The sequence below is a fragment of the Sorex araneus genome, chromosome 1 (assembly GCF_027595985.1).
Source record: "Sorex araneus isolate mSorAra2 chromosome 1, mSorAra2.pri, whole genome shotgun sequence".
NCBI lineage: Eukaryota > Metazoa > Chordata > Mammalia > Eulipotyphla > Soricidae > Sorex > Sorex araneus.
In genome coordinates this window covers 311,051,941-311,068,067 of record NC_073302.1, presented here as the reverse complement: position 1 = coordinate 311,068,067, position 16,127 = coordinate 311,051,941, and the positions used below count along the sequence as shown (strand labels likewise).

Sequence of the window (16,127 nt, the reverse complement as noted above, 5' to 3'; positions counted from 1 at the left end):
TTGCCCAAAAAAACCAAAGCAAAAAACAAACAAAACTAGCTGCCAGGCTCTTCTGAGCCAAACCTATTCAAAGGTAGGTTTGACTCTGAATCGTGCCCTCATCTGACTGGTCGTGGTTTTCACAGAGACCCAGACTTTCTGTCTGTCTGTCTGTCTGTCTGTCTGTCTGTCTCTCTCTCAGTAGCTGCCTGCAGTTTTTAAGGCATTTTTAGAGGGGCATCCTTATCCTGGAATTTCTTTCCAGAAAGTTCCTGACTTGCCCTCACTTAGCATGACCCTGCTGATCACAAGTCCTATTCTCTGACATAATTGTTTGTTTCCAAAGCATAGATTTCATTTTGATTTTCTCCGAGAGAGTTGTGATTCATTTCATTGTCTCTTCCTCCCTCCCTCCCTCCCTCCCTCTCTCTCTCTCTGTCTCTCTCTGTCATGCCTCTTTTATTTTATTTTTTTTTTTTTTGGAGTTGCGAACAGTTTATTTTAAGGCACATTCTAAAGATTTCTCCCCAACCTCCCAAATTAAAAAATGTCATCTCAAAAATAATAAAAAATAAAAGTGATTAATCTCCCAGGTCCCATCAAAATGAATCTTTCTTTGGTCCTTCAATTCTTGAAGTCTCTTTGAGACAGCCTTGGAGTTCTATAGCAGGAATGGCTGAAACAAGGCATTCTCTTTGGTAACATTTTGATATTAAGGTGCTGGACCTCTTCAGGTTTGCAAATGCTGGTAGCTCCTGTCTCTCTCCTGTGGGTACTTCCAAAAGAGCCAGAGGCGAAGGAGGCTGGTGAGAATGCCAGGAAGATTGGGCACTGTAATGTAAGGGTCCTGGAAACGGAGCCCGTAGAAGGTCCAACAGGCAGAGGAGAGGAGGGAAGCAATGGTCAGTGGCCAAGAGAGGCCTTGTGTGGACTTGGTGTGAATGATCTTGGCCAAGTCAGCCATTGGTGAGAGGTACATGGAGATGGTGCAGATACAGCAGAAGAGGCCCAGCTGCTGAAGCTGCTGTTCCTCAGGTACCAGCAACCAGAAGTAGCTGAAGGCCAGGAGCAAGATGCCCAGCAGGGCCGTGGTCTGGAGGAGCACCGTGCGCTTCCGCGGGCAGAAGTGCAGATACATCAGGACGTACAGGGTCTGCAGCGCAGTGCCCACGGCGTTGACGATGATCACCGTCCAGTCTCCCTTCAAGGCCCCGTAGCTCAGCCAGCTCAGGGTGTTGATGTCCGTGGTGAGAAAGGGCAGGAACTGCACATGGTCCACGCTCCGAGTCTTCCATATGTGCCTGAAGTCCGAGCTGTAAGGCACCCCGAACCCCAAGGCAGGGTGAAAGGTGGGAAGGGGGAACCCGGAGTGGAGATCCCGCTGCCTGTCGTCCTTCCGGTCCCGCCCTCAGCCCCGATCAGCGACCAGCCTTGTTCCTGGACCCCGGCTCCCTCGACCCCATCCCCCGGTGCGGGGGGACCCCAGGACCCGGACACAGCCTGAGGCTGCGGCCGAGTCGCGGGGCCCCGCTTTCGGCTTCCCTGATTTCCTGGTCCTGCCCCAGCCCCTCATGCCTCTTTTAGGCACATGCCCCTGGCACATACACCCATCACGCACCGCCTTTGCAATGGGCACACTTTCTATCTCACCTCAGGTAGCACACTGCATTGGGCAAGTGCCACTTCTGGGCGTGTTGATGGACTATCCCTAGTTCCACAGGCAGTCATCTGCGCAGTCATCACCCTGGCACCAGATTCAGAGCAGAGAATCTGCTCCCAGGGGACATGCAAGGTTGGGGGAGAGGGGAGCCTCTGGTCACATGTCACCTTGTCTCCGGTACCTTTCCATTTAAAGCCACCTTATTGAACACAGATTGGTGAATCGAGACATCACATGCGTGACCAACCACACAGTAAAGCATGCCAAAGAATGCTCCATTGGCACACACAGTTCTGCCACTCTCGGGGGCCTTTGTAAGCAGCAAGACCCCCTGCAGAATGCTCAGCGTGGGGGAAGCAAGCAATAAATAGGCTCTGTCCAGGACACTAGTTTACAGGGTCAGGATAGACCCCAAAAGGCAGAGCCTTGCCCGGATGTGCAAGGCTAGTTCACATGTTCTTCACTGCTCTGTCCTGCTCGGGTTCTTGTTGATAGAGAGGGGGGTTACAAATAAGTTTTAGGGAGTAGATCAAACAAACAAGTAGAGAACCCACCAGAAGTGGGGATCCACTCTCTTTCTCTGTCTTTGAATAGAGAGCTTAGCTTACAGAAGTATCAATTCTAGTTCACGAGCTTGGTAAACTCAGATCTCACTAACCCTGCAAAATGGTCCTCGCAGAGGCCAGATAGTTCTTCCCTCAAAAGACAGTCTGGGGGGCTGGAGCGATAGCACAGTGGTTAGGGCATTTGCCTTGCACACGGCCAACCTGGGTTTGATTCTCAGCATCCCATATGGTTCCCCCGTGCACCGCCAGGAGTAATTCCTGAGTGCATCAGGCGGGAATAAACCCTGTGTGTTGCCGGGTGTGACCCCAATAAAAGAAAAAATACAGTCTGTGTTGAGAAATCAAGACCCAAAAAGGGACAAGGTAAAGGGTTTCTTTTCTTTCTTTTCTTTCTTTTTAATTCAGAGGCCACACGGCCTGCACTTGTTGTTAGTCAGTGAGCCCCTTTGTCTGCTCCACGGCCCTCCTTGGGCTGACTGCTTGCTGGCCCGGGCCGGGGAGAGGTTGGCGTGGTGCCAGGCCGTGCTCAGCGGAGAATACTGCGCTTGGTGGCAGGAGTGGTGAAGCACGGGAGGCCTCCTGCGCTCTTTGGAATATTTATTAGATTCAGTGCTGAAATAGTCTCTGTTGATTAGCAGACCTAATCTGAATTTCAGAGGCACTGATGGCCTTGCAAATGCGCTAGGATCTTACTCTCTGGCCCTAACTGCGCCGTATTCCCTACATGGTCAGAAGCTGCCCAGAATCTGTTTCATGGCCTAGTAACCAGTCCAGAACTGGAGCGATAGCACAGCGGGTAGGGCGTTTGCCTTGCACATGGCCGACCTGAGTTCGATTCCTGTGTCCCTCTCAGAGAGCCCAGCAAGCTACCGAGAGTAGCCCTGGCAAGCCACCCGTGGCATATTCAATATGCCAAATCAGTAACAGGTCTCACAATGGAGATGTTACTGGTGCCCACTCCAGCAAATAGATGAAGAACTGGACTGACAGTGCTACAGTGCTACAGTAACCAGTCCAGAATGTCACTGATTAATTTTTTTTTAAATCTTACCTCCAGTCCTGCTCAAGGGCAGAAGTTTACATCCCTTCCAGGTAATGCATGGCCCTATGATGCCTTTTCAGCAGGCCTGATTGTTGGGGGGAAATTCCAAACAATAACAACGAGTTCTCTATTGAAATATTGAATGTATTCAAAGTATAGAGAATAAAATGAAGATCATTAGCTACTTAGGTGGGGGCTGGGTGGGAGGGGGGTATATTGGGGTTCTTGGTGGTGGAATATGTGCACTGGTGAAGGGATGAGGGTTCAATCATTGTATGACTGAGACTTAAACCTGAAAGCTTTGTTTTTTTTTTTTTCTCATGGTGATTCAATATAATAAAATAAAAAAAAAATAAAAAGAAAGAAAGAAAGTCTGACCACAGCACTGGGTCCAATGGAAATAATATAGGGGATTTTATCGATTTTTGCTCGAGCAGGCACCAGTAACGTCTTCGTTGTGAGACTTGTTACTGTGTTTGGCATATTGAATATGCCACGGTTAGCTTGCCAGGCTCTGCCTTGCGGGCGGGATACTCTTCGTAGCTTGCCGGGCTCTCCGAGAGGGGCAGAGGAATCGAACCCAGGTCGGCCGTGTGCAAGGCAAACGCCCTACCCACTGTGCTATTGCTCCAGTAGGGGATTAAAAAAAAAAAAAGATTGGGGGGTGGTGGTTTGAGCAGTCTCTCTGCCAGGGATCCAGAAAAGCTAGTGAGCTCATCCTCCCCACCCTGTCTCCCTTCCACACAACTAGTAGCGGGGAAGTTGTTTGCAAAAGTCCTGGGGAGAATAAAGCCAGGGAATACAAAGGCTGGCCTATTTCCAGAACCAGAAAAATATAAAATCCTGATGAAAATCCTTTGAAGTGTCGCCACTGGTTTTCACAGCCCTGCTTCACTGGCAGTATGTTAGGATATGAATTTATTTTTTATAGGGAAATATTTTCAATTAAGATAGGGATAATTTGAAAGTAAATGTGGACAGACCCTTCTTCCCTTCAGTCCTTCCTTTTCAGAGCACTGGGAGGCCACTGTTGGGGACCATGCTCCAATCTGGGCCCCACCTCACACCCCCACCCCACCCCCCAGTGCAGAGTACATGCTCCGACCTGATGTGGGGGGCCCCACGGGTGGCTAATGTGAGGAGGGCAGAACAGAGATAGTCATTTTCTCCCCATCCGCCTCTGCCACCCAGGACCCACTGGGAAGACCAGGACTGATTAAGTCTGAGATGAGGCTCTGCCTGGCCAGCCCCACGGGTGGTCGTCAAGCCACACTTGACATCACCATGGTCTTCTCAGCATGGGAGATGATTCCCACCACCCAGTTTCTTGGGGAGCCACAGACTCAGGTTGGGACAAAGATTTTTTTCCTTGCAGGAAAGGAGAAGCCAGTTCCGGGACTTACCCAGGGTCTCGAGGTTCTTTTCTTGCCAGAAAAGAATTTCAGGAGTAGAACAAGCAGTGAAGTAAAACATTTTATTTGGAGGTTTTTGAAGGGAAGGAGGGAGAGAAAGTGGGGGAACATGGAGAGTAATGTGCTCTAGAGAGAACCCGGGCTTTTCCAAGGGTGGAGAGAACCCCTATACACAATTTGATGTAGGTGGACCCCACGGGTGGTTCACATGAGTCGAGATGGTCACTTTCTCTTCATCTGCCTCTGCCACCTGGGACCCACGGTTACTGGGTTCTTGTCTCGCTCGCAGAATTTCAGTAGACAAGCAGTGAAGTAAAACAGATTTTATTTGGAGGGCTTTTGAGGGTGTGGAGGGCGGAGAGAGGGAGAGAGAGAGAGAGAGAGAGAGAGAGAGAGAGAGAGAGAGAGAGAGAGAGAGAGAGAGAGAGAGAGAGAGAGAGAGAGAGAGGGAGAGGGAGGGAGGGAGAGAGAGATGTGCTTGAGAGAACGCGGGCTTCTGCAAGGGCGGAGAGAGCCCCTAGACACATCCAAGCATTAGACATGAAAGCATAAAAGTACACATCTCAAGAGGGGAGATGCAGGCGACACATGTCCTCATGTGCTCGGCCACACGGGCTCAAGGAGCACACAGACTCAGTATATGAGCTCCCTTCCTTTGTTCAAAGTAGCTTTTATTGGCTCTTCTTGGGTTGTCTTGATCTGGAATATTCTGGGACTGAATCATGAAAATTAATCGGATTAAGGGAGAGGTCCGAGGGGGGTGGGGGTCCAATCTCCCCTGTGTCTGCTGAAGGTCTTATCAAGTCTGTTTTCTGTATCCATGGGGTGGATTAGTTTTAGGATTCTCCTCCCAGTTTTGTTGACTTAAGTTTTATTGCCGAGGGCCTTTCCCTGTCTACCTGCCACATCAGCCCCAGCATGAAAGTCCACATCTCAAGGGGCGGTGCGGCACGCATGTGCTTGGCCATGTGAGCACAAGCAGCACATGGGCTGGGCAGCATATAGGCGCCCTTTTGTTCAAGGTGGCTTTTATAGGGCTTCTCCAGCCTGTCCCCACATGGGGCTTCTACCTAGGTCAAAGTCCATTGCTAAGGAGGTTGCCAATGGGGTTAGGGTTGGGAGTGGTCCATGGCCTTCTTTGAAATTCCTTCCCTGGCCTTTGTTTCTCCTTGGAGCTTCTGTCAGGGTGGTCCAGCCTCTCTGGGTCTGGCCTGGTGAAAATCTTATCAGGCCCTTCCTTCCTGTTTTCTGCAAAGTTGGCTTTTTGCAACTTCAGGGCTACTGATAACATGATTTCCCAGGAAATTCATTGCCATTGCCTTGAGGCAAGAGGCCTTTCCTAGCTACCTGCCTGCCTACGTAGACCTGGAGCTGTGCCCATGTCCCTGGCCTCTGGCCCCTTTAATCGTGACAGTTACCCCCTTACACGTGTCCTGTTCTTCCCCCCACCTAGAGATGTGGCAGGTGGACCTCAGCTTGGAAAAAGAGGATTGAAGCATCCATGGGAGTCCATGAAATCGTTCCTTCATGGTCTTGAGTTAAGCTAATTGACAAAATTATAAATTAAAAAATAAACAACCACAGGTGTTTGTGGCTGGAAACTTTAGAGCACCGTTGGTGCCTTCTGCTGGGTCTGGGAGGGAGGAAGCTGCGGAAAGCGCTGCCTTGTTTTCAGGGCTTTTTGCTGTCGGAAGTCAGGACGTGGCTTGGGGTTCGGGAGGAGGGAAAAGTCCGTGTAGGGGACCCCAGCAATCTCCCATCACCCCACATGCCACTAAGTGGAATTTAGAAGTTGCACTTTTCTACCCTGGAGGAACAGGGCTGGGTGGATCGTGACAGCTTCTGAATGAGAATCTCCAGGATTCTCCAGGCTTTGGGGAGATTTGCCCGTGACATACTTCATTGCTGTCGTGGCAAGAGTTAAACATCCTTAGTCATCTCAGAAACCTGGTACTGGAACTCGGAAGAGCTGGTGTTCCTCTTTGGAGTCAGAAGCCTCTAGAAGTTGGCTAGTGGCCTCGGAGAAAGATTTCTTCTGTCTTTGCTTGGGTTTGCTTTTCCCACTTAAGCGAGGGGGTCAGTGCTCGTCACTGCTCCAAGCCTGTGGGAACCTTAGTCCTCCTGGCGTCTGAGCCGTGTAGGGCCCCCTTGCTCTTTACGACACTAAGGCAACTGTTTGGAAGGGCCTAGAATGAAAAGGAGTTGGGTGGAATTAACCAGCGTATATCAGAAGGGAAAATAAAATGGGTAGAAACAATAGAGGTGCCTTTAAGATCCCACTCAATGGTAGAATAGAGACAAAATAAGGAACTAGATGGTATAGAAAGAATAGTGACAAGTCTCTCGCCTTGGACTACAATTACCATGCAGCTGGGGAGAAGCTGAGGGGAATGAAGATAGGACCAGAAGTGAAGAGGGTCAATGGAAGGACAGTGGAGAGGGTCATGGACACTTTGGTGGCAGTGGTAAGCAATGACTTTATACATCAACACCATAAACATTAACACTATTGTGCCAGATTTCTTAAGCTGTGATTTTTAAAAATTCTAATCATAGGCAAATCTGTGAAATAATCTAACTGATATAAGAATGAGCATAATGTATATATGTATGAATATATATACATACATATATATACATATATATATATACACACACACACACACACACACACACACACACACATAGCTATAGCTTGTTTTGTTTTGGGGGCCATACCCAGCTGTATTCGGGGCTTACTCCTGGCTCTGTGCTCAGGGGTCACTTACTACTGATTGTGCTCAGGGAATCTTTTGAGGTGCTGGGAATTGAACTGCAGTTGACCTTGTATAACACACACACACACACACACACACACACAGAGCACTCATACATGCGTCTGTGTGTCTGTGCGTGTCTGTGTGGCCTGGGGGCTACAACCAGCATTGCTTAGGACTTACTCCTTGCTCTGCACTCAGGGATCACTCCTGGCAATGCTTAGGGAACTGTATGAGGTGCTGGGGATCAAACCTAGGTCAGATACAAGCAAGGCAAATGCCATACTATCTCTCCGGCCCCAGATACATGTATATGCAGCCCTCATTTCCTAGAATAGGTGCATTCCAGTAAAGCCATCTACAAAGCGCGTACCTCAATTTGTTCAAATTTCGATAGTAAGGTAGAGGTCTCACTGTAGGGAAAGCCTCCGTGAGAGAGTTTGAATGAGGACAGATCTCTGGCCCAGGAGGGGTTGCTAATTCTGAAGGCTGCCAGAGTTAACAGTCTAGTCTGTTCCCCACAAGTTCTCTTCAGGAAAAACCTTATTTGTAAATCTTTTGAAAAAGGAAAGCACAATGTTTAATAGAAAATTTAAGGAAAAAAGATTTTTAAAATCACCTCCACCCAATTAGGAATAGAGGTATTTCCTTTAAGGATTGACTACAGTTCAGTTCACTTTAGTGGTCCCTTATTTGCGACATTTGGGGTAGTTACAAATTATCACTATTTAATTAACAGTGCTGCAAGAAATAAAGCTTGTGGATTCAGTCTTTGTGCCCATCATGGATTATTTTAATGGGACCATTTCCTAGTGGATTTGTTCATTCAAGGGACTAGTAACTGTTTACTTTTGCTTAGTGATGTTTTATATATATATAAATCAATTGATATATCATATATAATATATACATATGCATAATCAACATATAACATATATATATCTGCATATATATACCTTGGGGCCATACCCGGAGGTCCTCAGGGGTTACTCTTGGCTCTGCTCTCAGGAATTACTCCTGACATTGTTCAGAGGATGATATGGGATGCTGGGGATTGAACCCTGGTGGGCTGTGGGCAAGGCGAGAGTCCTGCCCGCTGTCCCATCACTCCAGCCCTGGTAATATGATATGTTTAATCTGGAGTCCCTCTTTCCTCATTCTTGATATTCCTGGACCTGCTGTTCTCTCAGCTTCTGCGTCATATAGAACAGGTTTGTTTTGCCCTTTTAATATTTATTTTTTCTTTTTATTTCTTCTCGTCTTCTTTTAACCATCTCCCCATGTCAGTGGCCTGCCTACAAACTTCTTGGAACCCAGGGACTCTTGAGGAGAGAAAGTAGTTGATCGGTAATGAACTATGCCAAATGGCAGTTGACTGGAATGCTCATCTACATTCTTGGGTTCCTTGCCAGATTTTAATGAACTAAATGTTTCCCAAAATTGCAGCTTGAGATTTCCTTGGCACCTGCCTTTGTCAGAGTGAGAATTCCCATGCCACTCCAAGTTTTGCCTTCTAATTCCATCCCATCTCGGAACATAAACCTTTAGATAACACACTTCTGCTCTTTTGGGTAGAGTATCAGCCTCCAGAGGATTGGATTTTCTAGGAAATTACAAAAAAAGTAAGCATGTGAGAGAGAAGTAAAGATAATTACTTCAATTAATATGGGGAAAAAGAGTGATCCTTGAGCATTGCTGGGTTTGACCCCTGAAGCAAACAAACAAGTCATCAGTATATCTCCTTGTTTTGCTGGCACAATTTTATTGCCAATTTGTATGAAAGACTTTCCAGAGTAGATATTCTTCCGTCTGTGTTGATATATCCATCAGCATCTAACAGTTCTCTAATGGGACTGTTATTTTCTAACTCTGAAGTCCCCATGTTACCCCTGGAAGCTTGCACCTCTTCCCTAGCCATTAGGGTCAGAATTTGCTTTTGAAATACAAGCCTCCATATGGTGCCTGTGAGTTCCTTGTTGCAATTAGAGTACATTGAACAGGCCCATGATCACCAGCTGAGTGATGAAACATGGAATAGGAGAGATGACTCAATAAACATTTCAAAGACTGTTTGCAAAGTGTGATTTTCAACTCTGTCTTGAACTTAAATTCCCGACTGGGTCTCCACCCTGCTGTTCCTCCTGACTTGTGATTTGGACTATGGCCATCGGTCCCCACTGACAGTCCCCGGGAAAAACCAGCCCACGGGACCCATTCCTGTGTTGACCATGTCAAGGCCTCCTTGAAGAGAATCCCATCTGGTCTTCACCCTGGGAATATCGTACATGTTCTGCTAAACACAGACTAGGCTAGATTTTCTGGCAACAAAATTCAAGACAGATGGTGGCCCACCCATAAGTACCAGGGAGCCCCCACCCCTACCCCCGCCTCCTCAGGCCCCCTGGTTTCTCAGCTCGGGAGGGCATTATTCCTGGCATTTGCTTCGTGCAGGTGTCCCAGAAGTACCCACCCAGAAGCTACTGGGCCTCTGAAAGACGCTTCCAGACATAGCACTCTTGTCCTCAACCCCTCAATCAGGCTTCTTTTCCCCTTGCTCTGCCCTTATCCATCTCTGTTTTTCCCTTCCTAGATACAGTGCCTGTAATTGTGTTGCTTTTTGTGTGTCTGTCAGCTTCCTGGAGTCCTTTGAGCGTAAGCGTGTTCCAGCAAGGAACATCGACTCGGTACGGTGGTCTCACCCGGGCCCCTTGGCCCTCGATCCTGCTTCAAGGTTACCTGAGACTTCTTAGAGGCCAACATGGGGCACCAAGCTCCTTAGTGCTACAAGTGCGTGTCCCTTTGATCTCTGAGCATGTGACATGCATAGCGACATGTTCTTTTCCTCTTCCTCGGGGAATTTTGAGGAAAGGTAACTTTTTTTTTTAAACCTTCAATTCTAGGATTCCCTGCCCAGATTTTCCTCTAAATGTGTGGTTTGACATTTTAGCTCGTGATGTAAATACATCTGTCTTGGGGGGAGGGGGGAGGGTTCCTTGGTTCCTTTTTGAAAATGAGAACATTTGAAGACGGCTACCCAGTGATACGATTTAGCATGCTTACTCTGTTCTGCTGCATTTCCTGTCTTCAGACCCTAAATCAGGCAGAAATCCACAGAGCCCTGTGTGCTTATGTTCTTAGTGGTCATGCATTCCCTGGGTACTGAGAGAAAATGAATGAAGGGCTTAGTTTTCCTGTTTGGTAAGTGGATATTTACAAGTAAATCTTAGTAAATCTGTTTAGGTGAACAAATCTTGAAGTCAAAGAAATCTCCTTTTTTTGTTTTTTTTTGAGATTAACTTATTTTTATTATAGCTAAATTGGCATGTTTACCACAGTGTTAATGTTTGTGATCTTGTATACAGTTACATACATAGCTCACCGTCTCCAGAATGCCCAATCCCCTCCGCCAATGTCTCTTTGCTACTTCTGGTCTGCCTCTTCATTCTCCCCACTTCCTACCCCCACTGCTGGGTAATCTCTATTCCATACTGCCAAGCCAGAGGTTGGTCATCATTGGTTACTGTCTAGTCTCTGTACCAAGGATGATTGTACCCATAGATACCGCCAGTATCTGTCTTCTCTCCAACTCTCTTTGCTCAGTCCAGTTCCACCCAAGTTGCAGTCAGCGGCTAGATTTTTCTCTTTTCTGCATCATATGAAAAGATTCACTCTTCAAGTTTGTTGGCGAGTCATATAGCAGGAACTGAGTCTTGTCAAGCAGAAAGGCAAGCCCAGGACACGCCCTGCCTTCCGGCCGGGGATTTTGAGAGAACAAGAAGACCACATGTGTCACAGTGCTCTGCAATCCGCAGGAGCTATTAGGACAGCTCTCCCCTGTTCTGGGATAAAGTAAGAGCACAGAAATCAAGAACAAAACACCACTGTCTGCTCCCTAGCTCTTGATGCTCTCCAATGCTTCATGGAACATTGTGAATATGAGACATCCTGGATGCCTGACTTCTCTGCAGCTATTTGTCTCCCTTCTCCGTAGACCATACCTGCATTCTCCTTCCTCCTCATGGCAACAGACGTTCCACTGCTGCTCGCTGAATCCTGAGCCCATGACACTAAAGTCCAGGTTCATAGACTCATCCATCAGTGGCCACCTTGGCTCCTGTCCACCGTGACAGTCTCTTCAGTAGCTCTAATTGTGGTATCTCTAAATGGAGAAAATGCGATAGCACAGCGGGTAGGGCGTTTGCCTTGCACATGGCCGACCCGGGTTCGATTCCCAGCATTTCATATGGTCCCCTGAGCATCGCCGGAGTAATTCCTGAGTGCATGAGCCAGGAATAACCCATGTGCATCGCCAGGTATGACCAAAAAAGAATAACAACAACCAAAAGAAAAAAAAAATGGAGAAAATGCCCTTCATCCCTGGTGGGAAAGGAAAGGCTTGTCAGCAGGGAGGCAGAGAAGGTCGTTTCTCCAGAGCCACCCAGGAAGGTTCAGACTCAGACTCACAGACAGAAAGCGCATGCCCAGTGACACAGTCTCCAGGAGGCGTCTGGAGCTGGGATTCCAACCACACTGTGACTGTGCAAGGCCCACGGAGGCTGAGCTGGTGTGACTAACAACGAGATTGCTGTCTCCCCAGGCGTGGGGCTGCCCTGGGGGAAGATTAGGGCAAGTGACAATCAAACTGAACCAAGTTTTCTAGCAAGCTCCAGGTCTCAGGAGGCCTTTGGAGTCCAGAGCTGCTCTTTGTTACAGAGGCAGCGTAAAAACTGTAGTTTTACTCGCACCTTTTTTTTTTTCTTTGGAACTTCCTGCCTTAGGACTCAGCCGTGAGGAGCTGAGAACTTTTCCTCTTAGTCACTCTGCTCTGCTGGAAGTTTCTCCCTTTTTCCCCAGCACATTGATCACTGAGACCTATGATAAACCTGTATACCTCAGCAGTCTGCACCTGAAAATTAAGTCTATCCCAGGACAAGCTGAGATGCAGCTTCTCAGGTAGAAACCAACGCGTGTCATCTTAACATACATGTCTGGAATGCGTTCATTAATTTAGATGGAGCTAATTGAGAGGGGAGATGATGGGTGATGACGGGAGGCTGAGATTATGTTGTCCCTGTTTTTAGAGCCCTCTGGCTTCCCCCCTCCCAACCAGAGCACACTCGGGCACACTCCAAACAAGCACCACCAACAGCTCTTTCTGCCTCCAGACCGAGTTTTATACTGGAAGGTCTCATACTTGGAAAACTTCTGCAGAGTCAACCATTAACACTGTTCATTGATTTTGATTTTCAACCCTTCCTAGAGCAGAAGTTAAATTTTTACTATTTTCCTTTCATTCATATTTTCATTTCTCAATGAAGAAATGAATGGTATTCTGTGATACAGTATTCTAAATCAAGGGGAAGTATCAAACCAAACTATGTAAGAGTATAAAAATCCTGCAGGAAGTGGTACTTTGGCTTAGAGCAGAACTTCTGACAATTAACTTTGCTGACATTTTCATATTGCTGATAGTCAGGGGAGAATGGATTCTGTTATTACAGACTTACCTTTGACCTGCAAGGGAAGACTGGCTATGAGAACATTGGGGGAAAGTAATTAGATCATCTTCCAGTTTTTCAATCATCAGAGAAACACAGGCTCTTTAAAGTATTAGGGTAGAGTTACGAGAAAATTATGAAATTGGAAAAGAAAACTATAACCTTAAATTACCGTGTCTAGGTCTGGGGATGTAACTCAACCATAGAGCACTTGCCTGTCATGTGAGAAGGAAGGACAGAAGGAAGGAAGAGAAGGAAGGAAGGAAGGAAGGAAGGAAGGAAGGAAGGAAGGAAGGAAGGAAGGAAGGAAGGAAGGAAGGAAGGAAGGAAGAGAGGGAGGGAGGGAGGGAGGGAGGGAGGGAGGGAGGGAGGGAGGGAGGGAGGGAGGGAAGGAAAGAAGGAAGGAAGGAAGGAAGGAAGGAAGGAAGGAAGGAAGGAAGGAAGGAAGGAAGGAAGGAAGGAAGGAAGGAAGGAAGGAAGGAAGCGAGGGAGGGAGGGAAGGAGGGAGGGAAGGAAGGAAAGGAGAGAGGGAAGAACAGATGGAAGGAAGGGAGGAAGGAAGAAGGGGCGGGACATTTGGAAGGACAGAAGTCTAGCTAGAAGAAGGAATATATCAGTGAGAAGGTAACACGTGGCAGTAGGAATAAGGGACCCAGAGCAGAGCAGGGGTCATTGTAAAGCCAGCAGTCCCACAGAGCAGTTGTGTGAGTCATCCCATCTGCTTGCTGAGTTGAGTCTGTTCAGCAGACCCTGATGGGGGAGGATGCGCAGAGTTTTCTCTCATCCAACCAGGAAGCGTCAGATTCTGTGCCATCAAGACACCTGATTATAACCAGCATTCAAAGACAGGTTCTGTGGCCATAAGTAGACTCCATGAAAACTTGCGGGGTTTTCCTCACATCAAATTATTGTTTTCTGTTTGACTAGACTGTGTAATTTTCTTGAACTTCATCAGTTATGTACACTTGTAAACATTATTCATAGAACCCACCAAGTAATACCTTCTAACGAGGACATCTCCAGCTCTGTAATTTGAACAATACTCATAGAGGGAGATTGCCAGTAATCTCAAATTAAGAGATTGATTGCTTGATTAAAAGATAGTGATGTGTATAAATCTAAACCTCACTATAGGTATTAATTTAAACCTTTCTTTAAACTTATACATACATACACAAATTATTTCAATTCACAAAAATGTCAAACATAGCATGTTGGACATATATTGTCACAAGCAAATCTACTGAACTAGAGGAACAGAGAGTACAATAGGCAGGGTGCTTACTTTAAACGCGGCTGACCCAAATTTGAATCCCTAGCACTCTACATGGTCACCCCAAGCTCTCCACCAAGAGTGATCCCTGAGTGCAGAGCCAGGAGTAAGCCCTGAGCATCACTGGTTGGACCCCAAACAAACAAACAAAAATCTCCTCAGTTGGTTTAAGCAAAGCAAAGCAGGTGGCAGGGGATAAGAAACTAGCTAAAAGGGTACAGAAGTATTTGGGAAAACCCAAATTCAGGAAGCACACCTAACTGATCAAGAATTGAGAAGTTGAAAAAACGAAGTCATATACGTTCCTTTTAAGATTCCTAGACTCTTGTCAGCCTGTCCCTGAAAATAACTGACTGCTCCCTCTATTACAAGATCATACAAGACCCTCTGAGAAACCAGCAGGAGGTTCAGAAGCCCAGAGAGAGAGAGGCCCTGAATTGACCGAGCTTGGACATGTTCACTGCTGGCTCCTTCTGGCCCATCCACAGGACCTGTGGTCCTCCCAGAAGCTGCCATGTGAGGAGATGTAGGGATGGGGGCGCCTGGGCAGGACTCAGAGGGGCAGCTTTCAAAGAAGACACAGGAGACACTCTGGATACGCATCCCATTTTGTGGCTGCCAAAAATAGCCACACACAAAGTGACCTTTAAACTCTGGAGTCATGGGACTGGAGCAATAGTATAGCAGGTAGGGTGTTTGCCTTGCACTCGGCCAACCCGTGTTCAATGCCCGCATCCCATATGGTCCCCTGAGCACCGCCAGGAGTAATTCCTGAGTGCAAAACCAGGAGTAACCCCTGTGCATCGCTGGGTGTGACCCAAAAAGCCAAAAAAAAAAAGCCTCTGGAGTGAAATAAAAAAGCATAGAGTAGGCAGATTATTAAGGCATATTCTGTGAGTTCAGCATAGGAGGGAAAACAGGTATGTGTACTATTTTTGTTCCTTTTTAACTATGTGCAGATGAATCTCCATATTCAAAAGTTTGATAGCCAGCACACAGAGGGAATTAAATTCAGATATAATGAGCATAGACATAAAAAAGTACATGAGTGCCTGAAATTTGGGGTGGGGGGGTTATGAAAGCCTCTTACAGAGCAGATATTTAGGGTGTGCTAGCCATAGTTCAGAGGTATGATGCAGATGAGGAGAGATTTTAGTAAACTGGAGGTGTGAAAATGTTGCCTTTTAATTTCCAAAGGGAAGAGTTGGTTCTGGAAACTCGACACTGGCATATGAGTAAACTCCTAGGAAAGATTACTTTTGCATAATTATAAAGGTGGCTTTTGCCAGGTGTCAGAATGAGCCTCTGAAAAGGGAAACAACCTAATGTCTTTAAAATGATAGGAGCATACACAGCCAACCAAGAGATGGTCTAAAACTTAAGATATTTGAGTAAAGTCTTCAGGTCCCAATGGACAAGATTTTAAAAAAAGAAAAAATGTTAGTGTGAATGACAGTCATCATCATCATCATCCTGTTGATCGTCGATTTGCTTGAGCAGTCTCGGTAACGTCTCCATTCGTCCTAGCCCTGAGATTTTAGCAGCCTCTCTTTACTCGTCCTTCCCAATGGTGCCGCATTGGAGGCTCTTTCAGGGTCAGGGGAATGAGACCCAGAATGATAGTACATTAAACAAAATTGATGAGTGATAGTAACCTCTCACAGACTGCTCACAGCTTTCAAGTTCTACATTTGACCTTCTCGTATTCATCTGTATAAACAGTGGACACAGAGATAGAAATCAGACTAATCCAGTTTTCATCATGAGAAATCAGTGGGATTACGGTACACACCAGTCCGCAGAATCACCAAAGAACAGAACCTGCTCCATACACATAAAATAATGTAAAGTGCAATAAATGAAAACATGGTATTTTATGCTGAGTTCACCTGCAAAAATACAAATAGGAAGCATTGAACTTAATAGTATGTCTAGATGAGT

General features: G+C 46.7%; 2 protein-coding genes across 3 annotated transcripts in view; one reads left to right on the top strand and one right to left on the bottom strand.

The window, feature by feature from the left end:
- The window catches only part of GALNT7 (polypeptide N-acetylgalactosaminyltransferase 7), a 142,980-nt gene that overhangs the window by 94,760 nt on the left and 32,093 nt on the right, over window positions 1-16,127 (top strand). The window lies entirely within an intron of this gene.
- Window positions 478-1,510, bottom strand: LOC129399331 (sugar transporter SWEET1-like). The gene is made up of 2 exons (XM_055118974.1): window positions 1,128-1,510; window positions 478-1,090 (listed from the first exon to the last, which is right to left on the bottom strand). Exons 1-2 carry the CDS (start codon window positions 1,272-1,274, stop codon window positions 710-712), a joined length of 528 nt encoding a protein of 175 aa, XP_054974949.1. The 5' UTR covers window positions 1,275-1,510; the 3' UTR covers window positions 478-709.